At 34.2% G+C, this 23,840-nt stretch overlaps 1 protein-coding gene across 3 annotated transcripts; it reads left to right on the top strand.

Moving 5' to 3' along the window:
- The first annotated feature begins 7,264 nt into the window (after positions 1–7,264).
- On the top strand, positions 7,265–22,652 carry LOC148206980 (uncharacterized). 3 transcript variants are annotated; one of them, XM_088105198.1, is made up of 10 exons: positions 7,265–7,511; positions 7,620–7,687; positions 7,763–7,824; positions 7,932–8,081; positions 8,752–8,928; positions 15,677–15,889; positions 16,294–17,984; positions 18,501–18,575; positions 18,660–18,729; positions 21,748–22,652. In XM_088105198.1, the coding sequence occupies exons 1-10, from the start codon at positions 7,312–7,314 to the stop codon at positions 22,432–22,434; spliced, it is 3,393 nt and encodes a 1,130-aa protein (XP_087961324.1). In that variant the 5' UTR covers positions 7,265–7,311; the 3' UTR covers positions 22,435–22,652. The 3 variants fall into 3 exon arrangements, with proteins under 3 accessions (XP_087961324.1, XP_087961323.1, XP_087961322.1); XM_088105197.1 differs by lacking the exons at positions 7,265–7,511; positions 7,620–7,687; positions 7,763–7,824; positions 7,932–8,081; positions 8,752–8,928 and adding an exon at positions 9,175–10,193; XM_088105196.1 differs by lacking the exons at positions 7,265–7,511; positions 7,620–7,687; positions 7,763–7,824; positions 7,932–8,081; positions 8,752–8,928 and adding an exon at positions 13,813–13,942.
- Positions 22,653–23,840: the final 1,188 nt, after the last annotated feature.

The following is a 23,840-nucleotide window of genomic DNA, read 5'->3' as shown; positions in this document are numbered from 1 at the left end:
AACTTCTCGGATAATTTCTCGATTTTTTTTCTTTTTCTACCTCCTCGGTCCAATTTTTTGTTTTACTTTTTCAATCTTCTCAACTTTTTTACACTGTCGATTTTCTTGGTCGAAAAACCAATTAACACTTAACATAATTAAATGAATATTAGACACATAAGTAAAACCTAAATTATAGTTTATTTGTGATTAGATTATCATTAATTCCCTAAAAGATAAAAATTCAATAATAAATATTATAAATAGATAACACCTCCAATAAAAAAGATATTTGTTTTTAATTTTATTTTTTCGAAAAAACTTGATTTTCGTAATATCTTTATAGGTACCTATTATCCAAAATCGACAAAGTTGAAAATTAAAACCAAAATATACAATAATCTATATTATTGATTACGTGATCAACAATAATATCTAAAAATCATAAAATTTAAAAATATTAATTAAAATGTGTTCCATATATTTTAGGTTAAAACACATTTTCATTCATATATTTTCAATTTAATATTCTTTTTGCAGCCATATGAGTTTATCACTTTAAGTTTTGATTGTTTTATTTTGTTTATGTATAGTATTTTTATTAACCCAAAACTATTCAACCGTGTATCCGTTTGTTACTCTGGATTATTATTTTCTTGAAACTTATCCTATAATTTGTCACGTTTCAAGATAAATAGATGGTATAATCAATTTGGTTAAAGAAAAACACTTTAAAAAACAAAGTGAACATTTAAACCCATAGAGAAGAAAGACATCTCATTTTTATTTTAATCCATACTTCAATTATTTTAAATGATAGAACTTAAAAATAGTTATTGTATGTAATACTTTTACATGTAAATATATTTTATTTTTTAGGCATTTTCTTTAATAATTGTAAAACACTTTTAATTCTTTGTATAGTAAATATTTTTCATTGATACTTTTTTATTTCTTTAGCCAGAATTTATGTACTTTTTGTATGTTAATATATATATATATATATATATATATATATATATATATATATATATATATATATATGGGTTTTCTAACGCGTGTACGCCTGTTTTTCAGTTGGTACATTTTAGCAATGTGTACCGGGTTTTAGTAGACAAAAATATCCTTATATATCATGGATTCTAAGTTTTAAGGTTAAGGGTATTTTAATAATTTTCATTCTCAAAACTAAAAAAAAAAAAAGAAATCCCCAAACCCTTACTCACCTCTCTCATTCCTCTCTCAACCCTTTCTCTTTCCTCTTTCTCACTCCAATCTTTTCTCTGCTGTTATCCCTACCGTACCTTCAATTGAAAAAATCAGAAACACTTGATGTTAAACAATCTTACAAAAAAATGATTTTATAATGAGTTTTCATCTTATAATTTTTGTCTTATCTAATTTTATCCAATTTTCACAAGCATAAAGGAATTGGTAATTGACCTGGAAAAAATTCAGAAATACTCGTTGTTTAACAATTTCTTACAAAAATGATTTTATAATGAGTTTTTATTTTATAATTTTTGTCTTATCTAATTTTATCTAATTTTCACAAGCATATCAAAGGAATTGGTAATTGGCCTGGAAAAAAATCAAAAACACTCAGTTGTTAAACAATTTCTTACAAAAAAATGACTTTATAACGAGTTTTCATTTTATAATTTTTCTCGTATATAATTTTATCTAATTTTCACAAGCATAATGACATCAGAAAGAATTGGTAATTGGCCTCGAGGATTTTTTTAGAGATGATGAACCTTTGCCTTGAAGGTGAATATGTCAATGACTCAACTCTTTACAAAGGAAAATTTTTTAAAGAGGTTAGTGAAGATGGTGAAATTGAAGAGATCTTGAATGAACCTTTGCCTTGAAGGTGAATATGTCAATGACTCAACTCTTTACAAAAGAAAATTTTTTAAAGGCATGTGTTTCTGATTTTTTTCAATTGGGGTTACAGTAGGGATGACAGAGAAAAGGTTGGAGTGAGAGAGATGAAAGAGAAAGGATTGAGAGGAATAAGAGAGGTGAGTAAGGGTTTGGGGGTTTCTTTTTTTTTTTTAAGTTTTGAAAATGAAAATTATTAAAATACCCTTAACCTTAAAATTTGAAATTCATAATATATAAGGATATTTTTGTCTACTAAAATCCGGTATACATTGCTAAAATGTACCAACTGAAAAACAGGCGTACGCGCGTTAGCAAACCCCATATATATATATATATATATATATATAATACATTTTTATAAAATAATAGTTACGCTTCTTTTAATTTTTAAATATATATTCATTTTTCTTATATTTGAAATAAATGACATATATCTTCTTTATTTTTTAATAATGTGATAATATTTTTTTGTTCTATGTAAAAAATAGGAAACTAAAAATTAAATTTTGAAAATATTTAGTTTTTCAAATGTAATGGTATCTAACCAACAAATAAAATAATAACATGTCAACAGTGAGACTACGTTCTAATTTGCAAATAAGTAATTAGCTCTCTTATATGTAGGGATGGCAAAAAATCAATATGCGAGAGATAATTGGTATTCGCGAATATTTACTATCCGCAGGTTACCGACAACAAGTATTTTAATATCCACTTATAAACGAATCAGGTACGAATATTATATTATCTGACATGTCGATACCCATTACTGGAAAAAATAAAAATAATAATTTAATTTATATTTAATTTAATTTAAAATAAAATTAATTTATATTTTATTAGATTAAATTTAATTAAAATTAAATTTTAATTTATATTTTATTTTCTTTATTTTAAAATTATATATTATTTTGTAATTTTAATTCAACTTTATTTTAAAAATGTATAAAATATATTTTTTTAATATTTGCGAGTACCTGCGGATATCCGTGAGTTTTTTTGAAAGGGTATCCGTACGAGTAGTAGGCAGAGTTTTCATTTGCAGGTCCGTATCCGACCCGACTCATTGTCATCCCTACTTGTGTTAGCTTATATTTTATTTATATTTTACTTGTATTAAAGTCATGAATAAGTGTAATAATAAGTTCACAAATTAATATAATATAATATTCTCCGTCAAATTATTTATTTGTGTGTAAAGACTTAGAAAATACTGTTTTATAGGTGGTGGTAATTTAAAATAATAAAACTTGATTATTTAAATATAAATAGGTTCGTTTTAAACAAGTTCCATTGTTTTAAAACACATTATATTTATTAAAAAATATTTTTTTAAAGTTCTTTGATTTCTTTCTAAGGTTCATTTGTCTGAATATCATAGACCGCCTGAGTGATCACAACAGTGAGATCTTCAAGTCTAACCTATTAGTTTATTCAATAGAGTAAGTTGACTTTCTGCTTACTTCTTTTGTCAATTTTTTTTATTTCTTGCATGTTAATCTTCCTTACTTTGTAGGTTAAGTTTGAGTCTTTTATACGAGTCTCTGTTGATTAGTGGTTTCAACAATGTACTCTGATCGTGCTTTTGTGGTTCATATGAGCATATATGACTTATTATGCGTTTAGGGCTTTAGGCTTCCTAGAGTTGTTTGGTCATAAACTTATATTCTCTTTAATTTGTATGAAAAAACATGAAATTGTGTTTGATAAGTAGTGGAATTTATGGTTGGTTGAATATGATATTAATTGAAATGTTTGTTGTGATGTTGCATATTGGCGAGCGCGTAATTGCCTAGTTATGAATATTACAATGTATACTTGTGATTTGATAATGGTGTGAACTTTGAATGTTGTTGTTTTGAAGTTTTATAGGTGCAAATTTGGTGTAAAGTTGAAAGTAGAAAATGGAGAGTGTTTTTGGACTAGCTTTTAGTCCAAATTAAGGTTTTAATATGTGGTTTTTTACATGAGTGACTTTGGAATGATAATGGGTGTTTGACATTTGGTTTAGAGTAATTTAAATATTGTATAAGTCCTTAGATAACCAAAAAGATGATGGTAACTTGAGAAATTGTGAATCGGTAAGACCTATAGGGTAGTTTAGTGGTAAATGGGAGGTTTGATAGGTGAGATTTTGAGGTAAGGGTGAAATGGAGAATATGAAGGTTTAAAGTTGTGTTGGTTGACTATAACAATACTTATAATATTTAGGTTGAGTTATAAACATTGATTAGTTCACTGTAAGGTTTGGAGGTGTGTGTGGATATATAATAGTTAGAACATGTGAGGTATGGGAAGTATAGGTTATGCAAAATTATACAGACTTACTGAGCGAATCTATGCTCGCTGAGTGAGCGACACTGTGGTTTTGCATTTGCATTTGTATGATGTTTTATTATTACATGAATGATTTTTTTGTATATAATATTGGGCATAGGAGACGTCTTTTCAGTTGATCTTGTGAGGATAGAGGTGAAGCAACAACATAATTAGGTTTTTGTTAAACAAATATAAATATTTTCCTTTAAAAATATATAGGTTTTTTTTGTTAGTTATCATCTTTGGAACATTTTATTTAATAGTTTAACACTATTAAGATGAGATGTTACATTGCGTGTTAAAATAATATTTTATTTAAAATATAACTTGATATTTTAAAATATAATTTATAATTGTTTACAATACAATTTTTATTATATTTAAAAAAAACTTATTCTGTATTTAAAAGTTTTAATTGTTAATTTAAATTTAAATTTTAATCAATATAATATTTAAAATTAAGGAAAAAAGTGTTTTTTTTATTAAGATATAAGAATAAAGGTTTTATTCAAAACGTATGAAATGTAATTACCCATAATCTACAAAATAAATTATAATAAATACATATTTTTTAAAGTGAAAGTTAGAAATTTCGAGATAATGACTAGAGTCATTATAATTGTTGTTCCTCCGTGGCCACTCAACATTCAAATAAAAAAAAATACACCTAAAATAGATAAATACATTCATATCAGTAATCACTGGTTTATTAAATTTCAGCACCATACAAACACAATTAAAATTTAACAGTAACAGATAACCAAAAGCATGGATATTCTATTAGTACATTACATAACAAAATACTCATACTAATCTCTTAAGGATTATCTTCCATCCTTCAGTAATCACTAATTTATTAAATTTCAGCACTATGCAAAGACAATTAAAATTTTCTGATACAACCATTTGTGAACATATACATAAAAGTGCTAAATAATTTAAAACTTTCTAAAACACAACTCTTTTAATTTCAAAACTAAAAATTAAATTCAGTTTTTTTATGATAAAATATGCTAACTGGATTTTTTTAGAGAATAATATTTTTTCGATATTGTTAATCTTAAGTTACTTGAATAACAATATTAAGTTTCATTTTCTCAATTAAGGGTTAGTGAATAAGTGTTGTCCATTTTCAAGATTGGAGTTTTTAAGTCTTTTAAGTAATACGAGGTTATTAATTGTATTAAAATTCAAAAAACATTTTTTTATATAATTGGAGTTATTATATTTTATTTCAATTTTTTCTTAGTAGAAATTAGTATTTGTGTTCGTTGCCTCTAATTTGTTGTGATAAATCTTGGTCTTAAGACAAAATGTGTAAGAAAAGTCAAGATGTAAAACTCGTAATTTTCACTAAAAAATAACATTTATTGTTTTCAATCAACTTAAAACTAAAGTTTCAAACATTTTTATTCATTAACATATGTACTCAACCAAAATAAATTACTGAAACATCAAATTTCAACCTGTACCAAGTAAGTAATGAATTTTGTAAGACAAATTGATGATTTTTGTTAGACAAATTCTCAATTTAAAAGACTTTATAATAGGTACAAAGATAAACAAATGGGCATATTTATTTTCTAAATTCTCACAAATGAATAATTTAATTAAGAAAAACTGTATTTTTGTTTTACCTTGATGTTGAAATAGCACGAATTTGTTTGTTTTATTATAAGAAAAACATCTTTTTGTTTATATACGTGGATGATATATTTGTCATTGAAAATAATACCAAAATTTTAGAGTCTTTCATCAAATAAATCAATGTTGTGTTTTCACTTAAGGTTCTTTACACTACTTTTTATGTGTAGAAGTTCAAAGAAACATTATGGTAATTGACAAACAATTTACATGAAATATTATGAGGAAATTTAACATGAAAAATCACCTCACCCAACGTATGTGTGGTAACGGACAAACAATTTACATTTGAAAGAGATAAATTACAAGATCCAACCATGTTTAAACAAGCTATTAGAACACACTAATACTTAACAAACACAAACATTTGACATAAAACTTTCAGTAAAAAGTTTAGTCTAATTCATAAATTTTACTACTATGCATAATTTAGAAGCTATCCAAAGAATATTTAAATATCTTCAAAATACTATTCACTATTATTTACATATTAAACCATTAATTGACCTCAATTTAAGAGGGTTTTAAAATTCGATCACAAGTATGAATAATATAAAATCTACCACTAATTAACATTTTTTTATAAGATGAGCAATCTAACAACCCGTGATACACGATGCAAATTAACCTTACATCTTCACCTTAACCATTTGCTCAAACTAATAAGCGAAAATAGTTAAATTCCACAATTATAGTATAATGTGTATATTTTAACTTTTAGGTTTATGTTTAACCTTGTATCACCCTAATGTGTAATATTTTGTAATCCATGTCCATTACTTTTGTCCTCGCAATGCAATGTCTTTAAATAACGTTACTTGCATAATTTAATATATTCACATATCATATACAAAATATTTTGTGAATAATGTGTTATATACCTTTTAGTTCACCATTCATGTCTGTATTCTTTTGAGAAGTAAAAAAAAACTAAATGACACGTATAAGGAAATCAAAACCCCTATCACAACTAAAGGATTATTGGTCTAGAAAATGATTAAATATCACTAAATTTTAGAGATAAAAAATAATTAATCACTATATTAACTAATTTAAATATTATTTTATAAATTAAAAACTATTGATATAAAATAATTTGTATTATGAATAAAAAATTATAATTAATTTATGAATTATAATTTAAATTGATATTTAAAATAACAATTCATATTAACTATCCCAAAATTCTCAAATTATTTGTACTCATCAATCAATTTTTTTACATTGAGAAATAAAAAATATTAATAAAAGAGGGTCAGTACCTCATTTTTAAAGTACTTATTTTCTTATAAGAGTGGTGTTTATTCTGATAGCATTTTTAATCAATTAAAGAGCACTTTTCCTGTGTGAGGGGTTTACCGCGAAACCGGGTTTTGGCGCGAAGGATTGGTTTCTGGCGTCTCTCTCCGGCGCGCCGACGAGGTAGTGTGAGACTGCGACCGAGTTGTTTCTTCATCATTCAGAAATCTTTGTAAGAAAACGATGTCAGAAGAGATTCAAGAAATCAACACTTTAATTTCTTCAAATGACAAGTTCAACAAATCCTCAGGCTATTCATCCCTCTTGCAATTTCAGCAACATTCTTGCGTCAACGCTTCTTCGCTCCAATTCCTCGCTCACTCCGCCCAATCCATAATCTCCTCCATTGTTTCCGACATCGTCGACGACCACGACGAAGAAATGTGAGCACAAACTTTCACTTTCTCACCATTCAATCGTTTAAACATCTTTCTTTGTTTTCTCTGTAGAATTGGGATTTCCATTAATTAATCTATCTAATTATCTGTCAGTGCCACTCAAGCGTTGAAGTGTTTGGGGTTCATGCTTTATCATCCATCCATTGTTTCCGTCCTTCGAGGTATCTGGTTTAGCAGTTGTTTTTCAACCTATCGATTTGGTTTTGTGCAAAGCTTATTTTTCCTTGCTTTTGCAGTGGATGATGCCAATTTGGTTCTGAGTACATTGCCCAAACTTATTACAACCACAAAATTAAAGGCTCGTATGATGTTCTTTTTAATATTGATTAGTGTTTTCAGTTTTAGTAGAGTTTTTATGTATTATGTTTAGTTGTTTACATTATCTCTCTTGACTGTTCTATACAGTCTGCTTGTAATTTAGGGGTATGGTGCTTGTCTGTCCAACAGTTGGGTGCAACATTTCTTGTTATTCACTTTCACTATTTGTTAGGGGCAATTGTTCATGCCCTAGACAATCCCATGGGTTCTTTGTCCACAACATTTGAAGCTACACAGGTACAGTTCCCTTCTTTATTGTTGGTGCTTTACGAGGTCAAATAATATTTGAAATAACTTATATGTAGTTCCTTAGTTGTTTTTGCTGTTTCCCAATTATCATATTTAAACTTCAATAATTCCACAATAAAAATTGTATTTAAAGTCACCACAGTTACATAATTCACTAAGGTGAAACTTTAATTTGGTTTAAAGAATAGCTTTAAAAGAACCTAAAGAACTGCTTTTAAGTTTTGTCAAATAAAATTAGGAACAAAATAAACGAACTCCAGACTTTTTAGTCATTTTAGAATGTTTATAGATCAACCAATTCCCCTTTGTTGTCTTTTTCAACAATGCTTACCAAGTTGACGAGCATTTTTCCCTTAAAATATATTGCAGAGAGGATAAAAATAATCAGTGTTTTTACTAGCGCTAAATATATATCTTATCAGTATCACATGTTACTATAACCTTGAAAGCAAAACCGTGCCCATGTATTTCAAATCTTTTAATGTTATATTGGCTTCTTGATCATGTTTTTTTTAACACTCACTAATTAAAGATGATGTTCTTTTATGCATGCCTGGTGATTGTAGTGGTCTGGTTCTCGTTGCATACTTATTCTTGAAAGTCATCTTTAGGTTAGCAGTTTTCTAATGATACTGATCTTTTAACCTTTGAATTACAGGCTGTAATGAAGCTATCAGGTCAATTAAGCGAGCAAATGAAAGGCTCATCCCATATATGGGCTCCCCCAATATACAGAAGACTTCTTAGCACAGATAAAAGGGAGAGGGATGCCTCAGAAAGGTGTCTGTTGAAGATCAGATCCACAGTCATTCCTCCTTCTCTGGATCTTTCTAAGGTACCAAAACATTTTTGTGATTTCAATATAAAGTGATGGATCCGTACTCTAGTGGCATGGGCATGATTATATTATAGCTATTTAAGCTGTCAAGATTACACTCCTCATGTCGATATATATATATATATATATATATATATATATATATATATATATATATATATAGTTAGGTTCCTAATTCAAGAACCTAAGGTAAACGCACACTAAACACACCAGAAACTTCTGTATAACTCTCGTTGTATTATCTACAAACACGAATACAATGCCTGGATACAGCTAGAGAGCTTAACCTCCCCCCTACAGGAGTCACGCTTCCTGTACAGCTCACAAAAATAACAACCAACCCCCCTCTATTCAATTATTCACCCTTTTATACTACCCATCCCGCCTTTCCTAACTGTTATCGTAGTTAGCCTAACTAACTTCTAATTACTTCTCTTTCTCCTCTCATATACACGTAACTTCCTAACATTACCCACCCCTTCTTCAGCAACCTTGTCCTCAAGGTTGAAATTAAAATCAGGATATTGATCTTGAATAGTCAACACGTCTTCCCACGTAGCCCCTTCGCTGCCACCCTCCTGCCACTGCACCAGGATCTGTTGTATTTTTTCATTCCCTTGCTGTCGTTGCCTCATCCCCAACACTCCCACTGGCCAATATGTAGGCCCCTCTGCTTGTAGCTCAGTTGGTAGGTCCTTCTCAACCTTCTTTGTTCCCACCGCTTTTTTAAGTTGTGACACATGGAAGACTGCATGTATACGTGCCTTTTTTGGCAGCTGTAGTCGGAATGCCACTGGGCCCACCTGCTGTAGCACCTGGAAAGGGCCAAAGTATCGAGCTGCTAGTTTAGGATGTAAACGAACTGGTATAGATGCTTGCTTATGGGGTCTAATTTTAACCCAGTCCCCCACTTTAATGTCCACATCTCTTCTCTTCTTATTCGCTTGGCTCACCATTAAATCCTGAGCACGACTTAGGTGAAATTTCAGTTGCCTCAAAGCCTCGTCCCTTGTCATGAGATCTTGTGCGACTGCCTCTACCATTGACTCCCCCGGTACAAATCTGTTCAAGGACGGAGGAGCTCTTCCATAGATCGTTTCAAACGACGTGCATCTCGCAGCTCCCTGGTAGCTGGTGTTGTACCAGTACTCAACCCACAGTAACACTACATGCTAGGTCTTGGGCTGCTCTGAGCAAAAACATCTGAGATATCCCTCCAAAATCCAATTAATTACCTCTGTCTGTCCATCCGTGGCCGGGTGGTAAGCAGTACTCATATTGAGTTGTGTCCCCTGCATTCTAAAAAGCTCCCTCCAAAACGTACTCAAGAACAAAGGATCTCAATCACTCACAATTGAGACAGGAACCCCATGTAGCCTGACAACCTCTTGGATAAATACCTCCGCCACCGTTTTAGCCGAATAAGGATGTCTAAGTGCCATAAAATGTGCGTATTTGCTCAGCCTATCCACCACAACCAATATAGCATCATAACCTTGTGATTTAGGTAGCTTTACAATAAAATCCATGGTGATCTCCTCCCACACTGCTTGCGGTATCGGTAGAGGTTGCAACAACCCTTGGGGGGAAGCTGCCATATACTTGTGCTGCTGACAAATTACGCATCCTGCCACAAAATTGGTGACATCTTTCTTCATACCCTTCCAATAAAGCGATTGGGCTATCCTCCTATTTGTTCTAAATACCCCAGAATGTCCTCCGGTATTCGTTACGTGAAACTCAGCCAATAATTTGGGAATCCAGGTAGATGTTTCGGATATTATAAGTCTTCCCTTGTAGTGCAGTCGGTCATTTTCTAGAGTATACGCCGCATGGCAGTCGGGATCCCTTTTAATGTCAGCTATTATCTTTTTCAACGTCTCATCTCTTTCCACCTCCTTTAATACCTCCTGAAAATCCTGCCAATAGGACCTGGACATCACCCGTAACTCTGCCTCCTCCATTCCTCCTTCTTCCTTCCTTGATAAAGCATAGCCACCGTATTGGAACTCCCCTTCTTATACATGATTTCAAAATCATAGCCCATCAACTTGGCTATCCAGTTTTGTCGGCTGTATGTAGTAATCCTTTGCTCCAACAGATACTTTAAACTGCGTTGATCAGTATGCACCACAAACTTCCTCTCTAGTAGATAAGGTCTCCAGTGTTGGATGGCCAACACCAACGCCATTAACTCTTTTTCGTATATCGATTTGTTCATGGACGTCTCGGACAGTGCTTTGCTAAAAAACGCAATGGGTCTCTTGCTCTGAGTGAGTACAACTCCTATTCCCCCTCCTGAGGCATCGCATTCAACGTGGAACTCCTGATTAAAATCAGGCAAAGTTAAAACTGGCATTGTAGTGACCGCCTTCTTCAGTTCTGCCATGGCGTGACTGGCTTGCTCTGACCATAAAAATTTGCCTTTCTTCAACAACTCCGTCAAAGGCTTAGCTATTTTTCCATATCCCCTCACAAACCTCCTGTAATACCCCGTTAAACCCAAGAATCCCCTTAATGCTTTCAGAGTCTTCGGTTCTTCCCATTCTACCACGGCCTTAACTTTGTCCCCATCCATTTCAACTCCTGCTTCTGAAATTTGATGCCTCAAGTACGCTATCTTCTTTTTCCCAAACTCACATTTCTTTTTGTTAGCTATCCAGTCACTTCCTTCTAATCCTTCCAACACCAGATTTACATGTCCAAGGTGCTCCTCCCAGCTGGCACTGTAAACTAAAATATCATCGAAGAAGACCAATACAAATTTTCGTAAGTACCTTTGTAACAGTTCATTCATTGCATTCTGGAACGTTGACGGTGCATTCGTGAGACCAAAGGGCATCACGAGGAACTCGTAGTGGCCCTGGTGAGTCCTAAATGCCGTTTTATGTATGTCCTCTTCCCCCATTCTGATCTGGTGATAGCCGCTTTTAAGGTCGATCTTTGAAAAATATGCAGCCCCTCTCAACTCGTCCAGGAGCTCTTCGATGACAGGGATGGGAAATTTGTTCGGAATAGTCGCTCGGTTTAACGCCCGATAGTCCACGCAAAAACGCCAGCTTTTATCTTTCTTCTGTACCAATATCACCGGACTGGAATATGGACTCGAACTGGGCCGTATTATTCCCGCTCGCAGCATGTCAGCCACTTGCCTCTCAATTTCGCCTTTTAACAGATGTGGGTAACGATAGGGGCGAATGTTCACTGGGTTTTCTCCTTCTTTTAATGGTATCCGGTGCACCAAGTCTCGAGTCGGTGGTAACCCCAGCACTTCTTGAAAAACACGGTAGTGCTTCTGCAGAAGCGTCCTCATCTCTGCCCTCTGTGCTTCTGTCAAATCCACCTCTTCTTCCCGGTCCAGCTCATCCTCCACTCGGCCCAACTCCCAAATAATCAGCCATGACTCCGCATCTGTCATTTTCAACAAAGCGTGTGGCTCCACCAGCTGTCGGGTTAGAGCAGGATCTCCTTGTATCACCACCCTTTTATCCCCCGTGCAATACCCCATGGTCATTGCCCTCCAATTTAACACTACTTCACCCAATTTTTCTAACCACTCCACCCGCAATATAGCATCGACTCCGCCTAACTCAAAGAGATGGAACTTCTCTTCAACCTCGGCCTCTCCCAGAACAACGACGACTCTCTCACAGCAACTCCTCGTTACCTTTCTCTGTCCATCCCCTAGACTTACAGTATACGGGGTTGTATCTGTAATGGTTAGTTCCAACTCCTCTGCCAACCTCCGATTAATGAAATTGTGGCTGGTCCCGCTATCAATAAGGACCAACACCTCCCGGTCTCCGATCTTCCCCTTCACCTTCATTGTTCGAGGTTGAGTTAACCCCCCCCGCTGAGCATGCAGATAATTCCATCGGTTTGACTTCTTGATCGGTTTCATCATCGCCGCCGTCCTCCTCATCCTCCGCCAGCAACAAAACTCTCAAGCTCCCTTCGGAACAACGATGGCCCGGCGCAAAAGGACCCCCACATCGGAAACAGTGTCCTTCTTCCCTCCTCTTCAGATATTCGGGGTAAGGTAAGTTGCGCACCGTTCGCGCTCTGTTATCACCACCTTCGAAGGTACTTCCCCTTACATTACCACTTGTCGCCCCCCCTTCTCGCCTGTTCGCGCCACTGATCTCCGTCCCCCCCGACCGATTCACTGATGATCGGTCGGCATCTCCTCGAACGACCGCCGACGAAACCCGCGTACACGTGGTGTTCGGCCTAAAGCCATTCCACACCCCTCCCCGCGCTTTGAACATTGCATCCTCCACGTCCCACGCAATTCTCACCGCCACCATGAATTCTTGGGGGTCTTGGATACGAACCTGTCCCTTAACGTCCTCTCGTAAACCCGCGAGAAAAAACCCCAATACTAACTCTTCCGCCAATCCATGGGTTTGGCCCAGCAAGATTTCGAAATTTCTGACATATTCCTCCACCGTTCCCTCCTGTCGTAGCGTCGCCATCTGTTTGAACACGGTTCCTCTGAAACCTCCTCCAAACCGATTCAACAATGCCAACTTCAAACCAGTCCACGAACGATCGGTTGCTTTATCTTTCCAGACCTTAAACCAATAACTCGCACTACCTTCCATGCTAATGTAGGCAAGTTCCACCTTGTCCTCCTCCGCTACCTTCTGGATGTTGAAGAAACGTTCTGCTCGATTAATCCAACTGTGCGGCTCCATTCCCTCACACGCCGGTAGGTCCACCCGTTTCCGCCAATTCTGTTGGAAGCTACCTTGATCACGTCTCTCTTGATTATCGTTCACTGAATTACTGCTTCCGTCAGACCTTCCATCTTGATTGTTCGCTCCTCCTCCCATGAGCCGCATCATCTGTTGCAAGTCCCGTCGTATCGCAGCGGTTTCCGCCTTAATCCCTTCTACAGTAATTTCAAGGGTCTCCAACCTTCCCTCCGTTTTGCTCTCCATCTCCGTCAACCCCTTTCTCGATCCGGCAGGTCGGACCAAATGTTAGGTTCCTAATTCAAGAACCTAAGGTAAACGCACACTAAACACACCAGAAACTTCTGTATAACTCTCGTTGTTTTATCTACAAACACGAATACAATGCCTGGATACAGCTAGAGAGCTTAACCTCCCCCTACAGGAGTCACGCTTCCTGTACAGCTCACAAAAATAACAACCAACCCCCCTCTATTCAATTATTCACCCTTTTATACTACCCATCCCGCCTTTCCTAACTGTTATCGCAGTTAGACTAACTAACTTCTAATTACTTATCTTTCTCCTCTCATATACACGTAACTTCCTAACAATATATATATATATATATATATATATATATATATATATATATATTATATATATATAAACAATAAATTTCAGTCTTACAAAACCAACTTATAAGATGAATTTTGCCTTTATGTATATATTTTAAATTGGTTTTATTTCTAGTTGATGTTAGACTTCCAACACAAAGAATACCAAACTACAATATTTTATCTTGACAAGTTTGTTTCTTTATGCATACTTGTAATTTCTGCAGCCTAAATTTTAGACATGTACAAAAAATCCAAATATTGAAATCGAATTCATATCATACTGATATAAATCACTTTAAGTCCATTTTAATGGATCCATATCTTTGGATTTTTAGTTCACTCCACTTAACTGGATTGGGATTTAAGAAGAACCAAAATCAACGTTCGTCCTAAGAAATCATTTGGTCAAGATAATTTTTAGCTGCTTTCGCCTGATAATTTTTTACTCTATATGCAAACTTTTTCTTTGGTTTAGAACATAGTTGGAGTGTTGCTGGGTTGACCTTGGATGGGACATCCTTGGCACGGTCTTGACCTGGATATTTATTGATTTATTTTTACCAATTAGAAAACTCTTTCAACGCCTAAGTATGACCTTTTAAAGTTTGTTAACATGACCTGAGTTATAGAAAAACTTACAAACGAGCTAATAAGCTGAATTAGGCCAACCGACTTATAAAGGCCATCGGCTCTTGTTCATCACATAAATAATTTTTTGTATATTTCAAAGACTGATATTAAAGGAAATAAGAAAATGTATGCAAGGAAAAGTCATTATATTAAAATTAGATGGGCATATAGAGCATATATAAGTGCTCATCATATTGTCACATGATCAAAATATGTGAAAAAAATTATATGAAAAAATAATTAAACAGTGAAAAAAGTAACACACAGGAAAAAGGGAAAAACTTCAATTAGAATCACCAAATACATGTATCTTTTTGTTAAGCCATCGTGCTAATAACACCTGTATATGATCACTGTCTTTCCCAAAATTACCAATTTAATTTTGAAAAATATCAAGATATTTAGTAAAAAGAACTAAATTGATTTAAATAAAACTGAAATTGAATTCATGAACTAAATTTCCAGGTTTTGATGCCACTTCTATTCAAATTAAATGGATATGAATTTAAACTAATTTAAATCCAAATTTAAATTATATTAAATAAATCATAATCAATTTTTTCCAATGAAATAGATTTGGATTTCAATCCAATCAATTTTCTTGGATTTGGATTGGATATAGATTAGTTTTTTTTTTTCTAAATCCAATGCCCACCCTTACTATATTTTTATATAAATTATTTTTATGGTAGTGCAAAATGGAAATCAAATTTGTATTGTTCGTGACATATCATGCTTGGTCTGTAAGGTTCAAATAGTGATTTGAAGTTTAAACTCGTCTTTGGTGTTATTGTCAACTTACCTGTTTTTGTCCATTAGGTTATTATCAAAGATATGAAGATAAAATTGCTCAGTGGGATGAAGGTTTTGCTAGAAAATGGTATGAAGACGCAAGCTATTTGTGCATGGGGATGGTTTGTCCGAATGCTTGGATCCCATGCTTTAAAGAGTAGGCATCTCGTTAATGATATGCTAAAAATTCCTGAACGTACATTTACAGATCTTGACCCTCAAGTTCAAATTGCTACGCTGGTATTGTATGAGTAACTGGTTTGCTTTTATCTCATCCATGATTCACAAAGATGAAATATTATTTGGGATGTAAACCTGTTCAATATTTAAAGTGACATGATAGAAAGTAGCTTAAAGAATTATGGTTGACGTTCATGCTGTATTTGGTTTTGAGGAAATAAACAGAAGAAATGAAAATAGAGAAGAATTAAGTTGAGAAAAGGGAATAAATAAGAAATAAAATTGAATATTTAGTTTGATAGACTAGAGATGAAATGAGAAACAATATAGTCGGTTCCACAAAATCAGGTCTCTCCCTCTCCATGCTTCCCCCTTCACTTTACCAATGCACAAAACACTTACTAGGTGTTAACATCATTTACTTATTGTTGCTTATGTAACCTTTTCATGTGCCTTATGTGCAGGTTGCTTGGGAAGGTCTTATTGACGCTCTTGTTCATGGTCTAATGTTGGTTTCCACGAAAAACGCATCAGCAGAGGAGAATTCTCTATCAGGAAGGAAAATTTGTGATGATCAAAGAAATGGCTTTTCCAAAAGCATAAAGCTAATAATGACGCCACTGATTGGCATCATGTCCAGTAAATGTGATGTATCAGTTCATTCATCCTGCTTAAACACATGGTGTTATTTGCTACATAAGCTTGATATCTCTGTCAATGAGCCATCAATGATAAAAATAGTTTTAGAGCCTATACTTAAATCAATATTTCAGAATGAACCTGATAGCAAGAACATCTGCTTATGGAGCCTGGGCCTCGATCTGCTCGCTGATAGTATTTCACAGAAGAGTGGGGAGGTCCTCTACCGGTCAACTGGCTGGGTAAGCCACAGAAACTCTGAAAATGGACATTCTCAATCTGGAAAATGCTCTTGGAAGCAACGCCAAATTATATGGATGCCCTGGAATATCAATAACTTGGACTTTTATCTGAGTACGATTCTTCATGTTGTCCATCAAGCATCTCTGCCAACTGTCACTTATGATCATAGAAGTCACGTTTATGATGCTGCTTTGAAGTTATTTATACATACTCTGAAAGGAGTCAAACTGCATGTTGAAAGTACATCTACTAATTATGGAGGTATTATGCAGTGCTTGACCTTATTAATAACATTCATCAAGAAAGTATGTGAAGATTTGTGCTCGGATGTTGGAGAAAATTATGATGTTTACTGTATTTCCGTTCAGTTCATAGATGCTATCACAAAGGAGTTAGGTCCTTCAATCTTGCGATCTCCTCTGTACAAAATTTCTATAGATCTGAAGTACATTGAAGACATGCAATCAGTTGATCATAATAAACATCTAAAATTTCTTAGTGTCAGTTGTGTTTCTCATATGGATAAGGTTTCTCCATTGGTTTATTTGATAGCACTGTACTTCTACATGATGGTTCAGTTAACCATGAAATCCCATCAAACAGATCACGCATCACAAGGGATGTGTGAATATTTTAAATTTATGTTTTCTTCAAATGATCCCCTGGAAGATCTCTTCACCAGCATTAGTTTCTTGTATAGACACGTTCAACCAATTTACTTAAACATATGGGTAGCATTAGCTCAAGGTCTGAACTACTGTGTATCTGATCCAAACTGCAAGTCATTACAGGAAGCCTTGTCTGACAGCACTGTATATTCTTCCATATGCCATCTTTTAATTTACCCCATCCTGGCACTTTCTGGAGTTCCAAGAATGACCGTGACAGCTAGTGGCTCTTTGGACAAATATCCTGTATCACCAGAAAGAAAACCGAGATTTGAACTGGTTATTCAAACATGGAAAGCACTTCATGGATCTCTTTGTAATTTGTTCATTGGATGTTCATCAACCACCAATTTCTCTGGGGACCTGTGCTTGTTGTTAAGCAGCTACCTTGATGAAAATAGTGACATGGTTGAGAGCGGTGCTGATTTTGACTTAACACGCAATGATGTGGATTTTGGTTTCCTTCATTTATCTGGCAATTTCTTGATTTGCATTCTAGAAAAGATTCAGACTTTGGAATTAGTTTCTGAATTGGACAAAAGTAAATTTGACCGTGATAGGAAAATATTGTTCTGTATAACGAACTGCTTAAAATTTGTTACCAAGTAAGTTTCAATATGCTTTGTAAGGATCTGATGAGCCTTTCTAGTTGTTTAATACGTGATTGCCATGTCTATTTTTTATTGTGTGGGGTATCTGTTTCATATCTTTGGATGATAAAAGTTGAATGGTAGAAACAGTGCATCTTCAAAATGGATGTACTTTTTATTAGCCTGATATTTCTATCGTCCTGTGTTGAGTTGGGGATGTAAAAGCAATGTCACTGGCGTTTTGACATATACTAGTCTTTTTGTTTTAATTTTATATGTAGGCGTCTATTCTATTTCTTGTGTGAAGTTATTAGCATTTTGAGATTATGATCACAACTTATTCAAGTAATTGACTTGCTTATTTGTATTTTGCTGCTTTGCTTAGCATGTATAAGTATTATTTTGATTGTAACACGACCTTTGGGTATTACCTAACCTACTCTAATTGCTGTCAATGGATGTGTCAAGCAAGTGCAAAATGAAGATTCTTATATATAAGTTTCTACTGATAATTTTTATGTCACATTTCAGGTATATGAATTTATTGAGAATAAAAATGGTGCGAGACCCAGTGCCTGAACAGCCTGGATTTGTTGGCACCTCAAGGTAAGTAATATAAGCTGTCTCCTCTAATGCATTCGTGGTTGTTTAATTAGTAACTCTACTTGACTGTCGCTTCATTAATACCAGGCTATATTCTGCGTTGGCATGCTTTATTAGTTGCCTTCACTGGAAGCAAGATATTCTTCAATTTCTAAAGGTTTGTTCCTTCTATTCATACTTAGTTAGTTGAAGTAGCTTTTATGAAACATGTGTATTTATTTATATGCTGCAACTTGGAGGGTGAGGGTTTACTTCACTACTACTACTAATTAGTCCATGATAGAAGGCTCAACTCAGTTATGATACCGGCTAAAGAATAAAGAGTCTTATCACATTCTGTTTGTCTTTTCATCCAAGAACTGCACAAAGGTTGATAAGACCTTTAAGGTGTATGTTAGGAAGAAGGTTCAAAATCAGAAGTTTCATGACAGTTACGGTGGTTGGGCAGTTTAGGGGTCGTTAGAGGTAGTTATTAAATTTAGTAAGGGTTATCTTTTAAGGAGGAAATGGTTCCTCCTGGTGGGTGTGTTGTATTTTCTTAAGTTTGGACAGGGTTTATCCTATATGAAGGGATTTATTTCCCTTAAATGCTGTTGAATGTTCCCCTAATTACGTTTTCCATTAATGTTAATGTGAACATACGTTGAATTGTCAGTTTTGTGTGATTAATGTTAGTATATGATCTATAGATTGGTTTCTTACTCTTAAGAAATCTAACAAATTGGTCTGACCTACCGGATAAAAAAACACTAAGAGATTCATGGAGAGTAGAGTGAGCACATTAGAGAGGGCAATTGAGGAAATGAGGGAAGAATCTAGAGCCAACTTTCAAAGGCTCAGTGATATGTTGGAGGATGTTATGGCAGACTTAAGAATATTGAAAAGGGTTATGAAGGAAGTAAAGATTCTGCAAATGGTGATAGAGTAGGAAGAAGAGAAGAGGTGCATGAAGAATGGGAGGAAGAAAAAAGAGAAAACCAGCAGGGTGGATGAAAAAAGTAGAATTGCCTTCATTTGAAGAAGGGGATCCTTCTTTAACCAAGAGAGTGGTGACTCCAACAATTTTATTAAAAGAAAAGAAGATTGAAGTGGTGACATTAGTTGGAAGATGGGTAATGCCGAATTGGAGAAGGGCTGTGAGGAACAAAACCATTTAACAACCAAGCAAAACACAGAGTTGCAGGAAATTCTAAGTACTTTTGAAGGCATATTCAGTACACCACAGGAGTTACCTTGCAAATGGCATTTGAACCATCAAATTCCTATTAAAGCCGGAATAGATCCAATCAATGTGAGACCTTATAGGTACCCACAGCTATTAAAGGCATAAATTGAGAAACAAGTGGCTGAGATGCTCCAGACAGGTATTATTAGACCAAGTAAAAGTCCTTATTCCACTCCAGTGATTTTGGTTAAGAAGAAAGATGGAAATTGACTTTTTTGCATTGATTATCGGGCTTTAAATAAGGCTATAAGTTTAGATAAATTTCCTATCCCAGTGATAGAAGAGTTGTTAGATGAATTGTGTGGTGTTAGTTACTTCTCCAAAATTGATTTAAGAGGAGGGTATCATCAAATAAGGATGAAGGATGAAGGAGAATGATATCCTTAAAATGGTGTTCAGGACACATCAAGGGCACTATGAGATTTTGGTGATGCCATTTGGGCTGTCAAATGCCCCTGCCACATTCCAAAGCATCATGAATACCGTTCTGAAGGAGTTTTTAAGGAAGAATGTGTTTGTTTTCTTTGATGATATATTGGTTTATAGCAAGACTTGGGAGGAGCACAAAGAACATCTCCACCAAGTTCATAGTACTTTAGGACAACAACAGTTGTTTGCTAATTGGAAAAAATGTGAATTTGGGAAGAAGCAGATAAGGTATTTGGGTCATGTTATCTCAAGTTAGGGGGTACAGATGGACGTAGAGAAGGTGTTGGTTGGTCAAGATTGGCCTGTTCCACGGTCTATTAAGGCTCTAAGAAGTTTCTTAGGCCTTACGAGGTATTATAGACGTTTCATTAAAGATTATGGGAAGAATGCAAGGCCTTTGACAGATTTATTAAATAAAGGACAGTTTGTATGGTCCGCTCAATGCACCGAAGCTATGAACATCTTGAAGACAACATTAACAACAACACCAGTACTTGCTTTACCAGATTTCTCTCACATATTTTATGTTGAATGTGAAGCTGCAGGTAGGGGTATTGGGGCTTTTTTGTCTCAAAATCCTCGGCTTATTGCTTATTTTAGCAAGGCTTTAAGTGATTCTTCTTTCTCCAAGTTTATTTATGAGAAGGAACTAATGGCCTTGGTGCTAGCAATTCAACATTGGACACCTTCTTTACTTGGGCAGCGATTTGTGGTTCCCGTGGCTTTTCGCTTCCAGCTGCCAATGTCGGCCTGAATTCATCTTGTCTTCCATGTCTCTCACCTTAAACATGCCATAGGTACCCATTAAGTTGAACAGGACCTTCCAGCAAAACTCTTTTCAAAGTCTTGGATTCTAGGGTGCAGCAACTCCATGGGATATCAGTCCCTCAACTTCTTATTCAATGGAATTCGGGAGGACCCGAAGGTGCTACATGGGAAGATGAAGGGACCATTCGTGATCAATTCTTAGACTTTAACCACCTTGAGGACAAGGTTGTTCGGGAATCCGAGGAGTATTGATAAGACATTTAAGGTGTATGTTAGGAAGAAGGTTCAAAATCAGAAGTTTCATGACACTTAACGGTGGTTGGGCAGTTTAGGGGTCGGTAGAAGTAGTTATTAAGTTTAGTAAGGGTTATCTTTTAAGGAGGAAATGGTTCCTCCTAGTGGGTGTGTTGTATTTTCTTGAGTTTGGACAAGGTTTATCCTGTATGAAGGGATTTATTTTTTTTGGACACTGTATGAAGGGATTTATTTTTTTTGGACACTGTTGAATGTTCCCTTAATTACGTTTTCCATTAATGTTAATGTGAACTTACGTTGAATTGTCAGTTTTGAGTGTTTAATCCTAATATATGATCTATAGATTGGTTTCATACTCTTAAGAAACCTAACAAAGGTGAATGCCTTAAAAACAATTAGTTGTTGCATATGACTTTCATTATGCTTACCAAATTGACAATTACATGATAATTTTCGTTTCATCAAACTAGCCTTAATATTCCTTATACTTTTCTGCAGATTGTTTCCTTCCCACTGCTTGAATGGCTAGCAAATATGGGAACGCAGGATGATAAAGCAAACAACCAACTCCAACTTCTATGGACCGAAATTCTAAGCTGCTTAAGAAGAAGTCAACCTCCTATAAACTTTGGTTCCGCTTTGCTCAAACTTCATGAACCTCTATTTGAGAAAACTCTCAATCACCCATATCCCTCTATTTCAGAACCAACCATCAACTTTTGGAATTCTACATTTGGTCAGCAAATTATTTTGGATTTCCCCTCGAGTCTTCTTTGTGTCTTGGACAGGCTATCCAGAAATGGAAGATTAAAGCTCCAGAAGAGGAGCCTACCATGTCTTCAGAAATGTCAATCTCCTGAGGAAGCCAATGATGCTCCACAGGGATATAGGGTCTCTGCCAAACATAACAGCACTTCTAAGAGGGTGGAACTAGTGTTGGATAAACTACAAGAGACACCTCCTTTAAGTCGTAAAAAGAGAAGGCTAGAACTGACTGAGCATCAAAGGGAAGTTAGGCGAGCACAGCAAGGAAGGGAGAGGGATACTGGAGGACATGGCCCAGGAATTAGAACTTACACTAGCGCTGACTTTACACAAGGTAACGATGATGATTCGCAAGAAAGCATTGAGGAGATAATAAGAGATCCTGAAGCTATATTGCAGATGCTGATAAAAACTATCTGACTTACTTTGAATGCTGCTTATAGATTGTATTATATTTATGGGAGCCTGAATTATTATCAGCTGAAATCTATTTTAACCTGTCTTATTAGAAAATTTTAAATCGCAAAAAAATAAGGAATGTCAGAATTAATAACTTATAGTAAGTAATAAGTAACCAATTACATGTGTGGGGGTTAGGCTATTCACCACACTGAAGGACCAGCTTTCTTAATTTTACATATCTATATTGAGCAGTTGGCTTTTAAGATTGAAGAAAGAAAAGTTATTAAATCAACTAAAATTAATTTAACAAAATGTTTTTATTAATCGTAAATCACATCAAGTACCAGAAAAAAAATGCATGAAATTGATTTAATTATTGTCATATCAACTAAGAATATTTTCATTCTAAGAATTATAATTTTAAAACTTAAGTGTTATAAAAAAAATTGTATTAGAACATCTTATAAAGAAAAATGATTGATCATAAGAATAAAATAACATTATTATATTAAATATTTCTATCAAAATAGGTTCAATATGCAAATATCTAATAACATGATCCATATATGATATTTTGATTATCTATTAATATACTTTTGAGATATATGATACTATTCATGTGATTTCCATTCATAATTTGACAATAACTATTATATCTATTATTATATTTTGTATATCAACATGTCTATAAAACCTAGAAATACATATTATTATTATAACCAATATAACATCTAATAATTACTCTTATTCATAAATACTCACCTATGTTTTATGTTTTCTTATTAATTTGAGTGTGGAAATTTTTGTATGTAAACCTTTTCTTTTTATGGTGATTTGGAGTTATCACACATCAACTACCTTATATATTGTTTGGCCAAATTTGGTAAGAAAAGATATTATTATATTAAATCTTTCTATCAATTATCGAATAATTTTCTTTTAAAATAATATAACATTAGAATTCATAAAAAAATAAATTAAAATTCAATAAAATAACTCTAAAATGGAGATGTCATTTTATGATTATTCAATGTCCCTTGGCATGTCTTTTGGCTATGGCCAGCTCTAAGTTACCATTATCTCTCTCACGACTCTTAGGCTCATCCACAATTCCACAACCATCATTTTCAGAGGTAATCAATCCATGAGGTCTTAAGTGAAAGTTTTGGAGCACAACAAGAATAATTCATTTTCCGTTCAAGAAAGTGTAACATCCCAAAATTATACAGTCATCAACTATATACTTAGAATAATTACACATATCAATAACCCAAAACAGTCTTAAAACACAGGGATCGACAATAACGAAAGAGGATGAACGACCGTAAATGAAGAATAATTTAACGAGCGTTTACAAAAGATAAGGACGAACGGTTTACAAAACAATTACCGAACGTCCAACTATAAAACCAACCATAAAAGAG

This window comes from Vigna umbellata, chromosome 1 (genome assembly GCF_029865625.1).
Source record: "Vigna umbellata cultivar VRB3 chromosome 1, Vumbellata_1.0, whole genome shotgun sequence".
Taxonomy (NCBI): domain Eukaryota; kingdom Viridiplantae; phylum Streptophyta; class Magnoliopsida; order Fabales; family Fabaceae; genus Vigna; species Vigna umbellata.
This window is presented reverse-complemented; position numbering and strand designations above follow the sequence as displayed.

Excerpts from the sequence above, each read along its gene's own strand:
- LOC148206980 (XM_088105198.1), top strand. The coding sequence starts at position 7,312 with ATGTCAGAAGAGATTCAAGAAATCAACACTTTAATTTCTTCAAATGAC. Across the intron at positions 8,082-8,751 it reads CAACATTTGAAGCTACACAG|GCTGTAATGAAGCTATCAGG; the intron begins GTACAGTTCCCT and ends TTTGAATTACAG. Across the intron at positions 18,730-21,747 it reads ATATTCTTCAATTTCTAAAG|ATTGTTTCCTTCCCACTGCT; the intron begins GTTTGTTCCTTC and ends ACTTTTCTGCAG.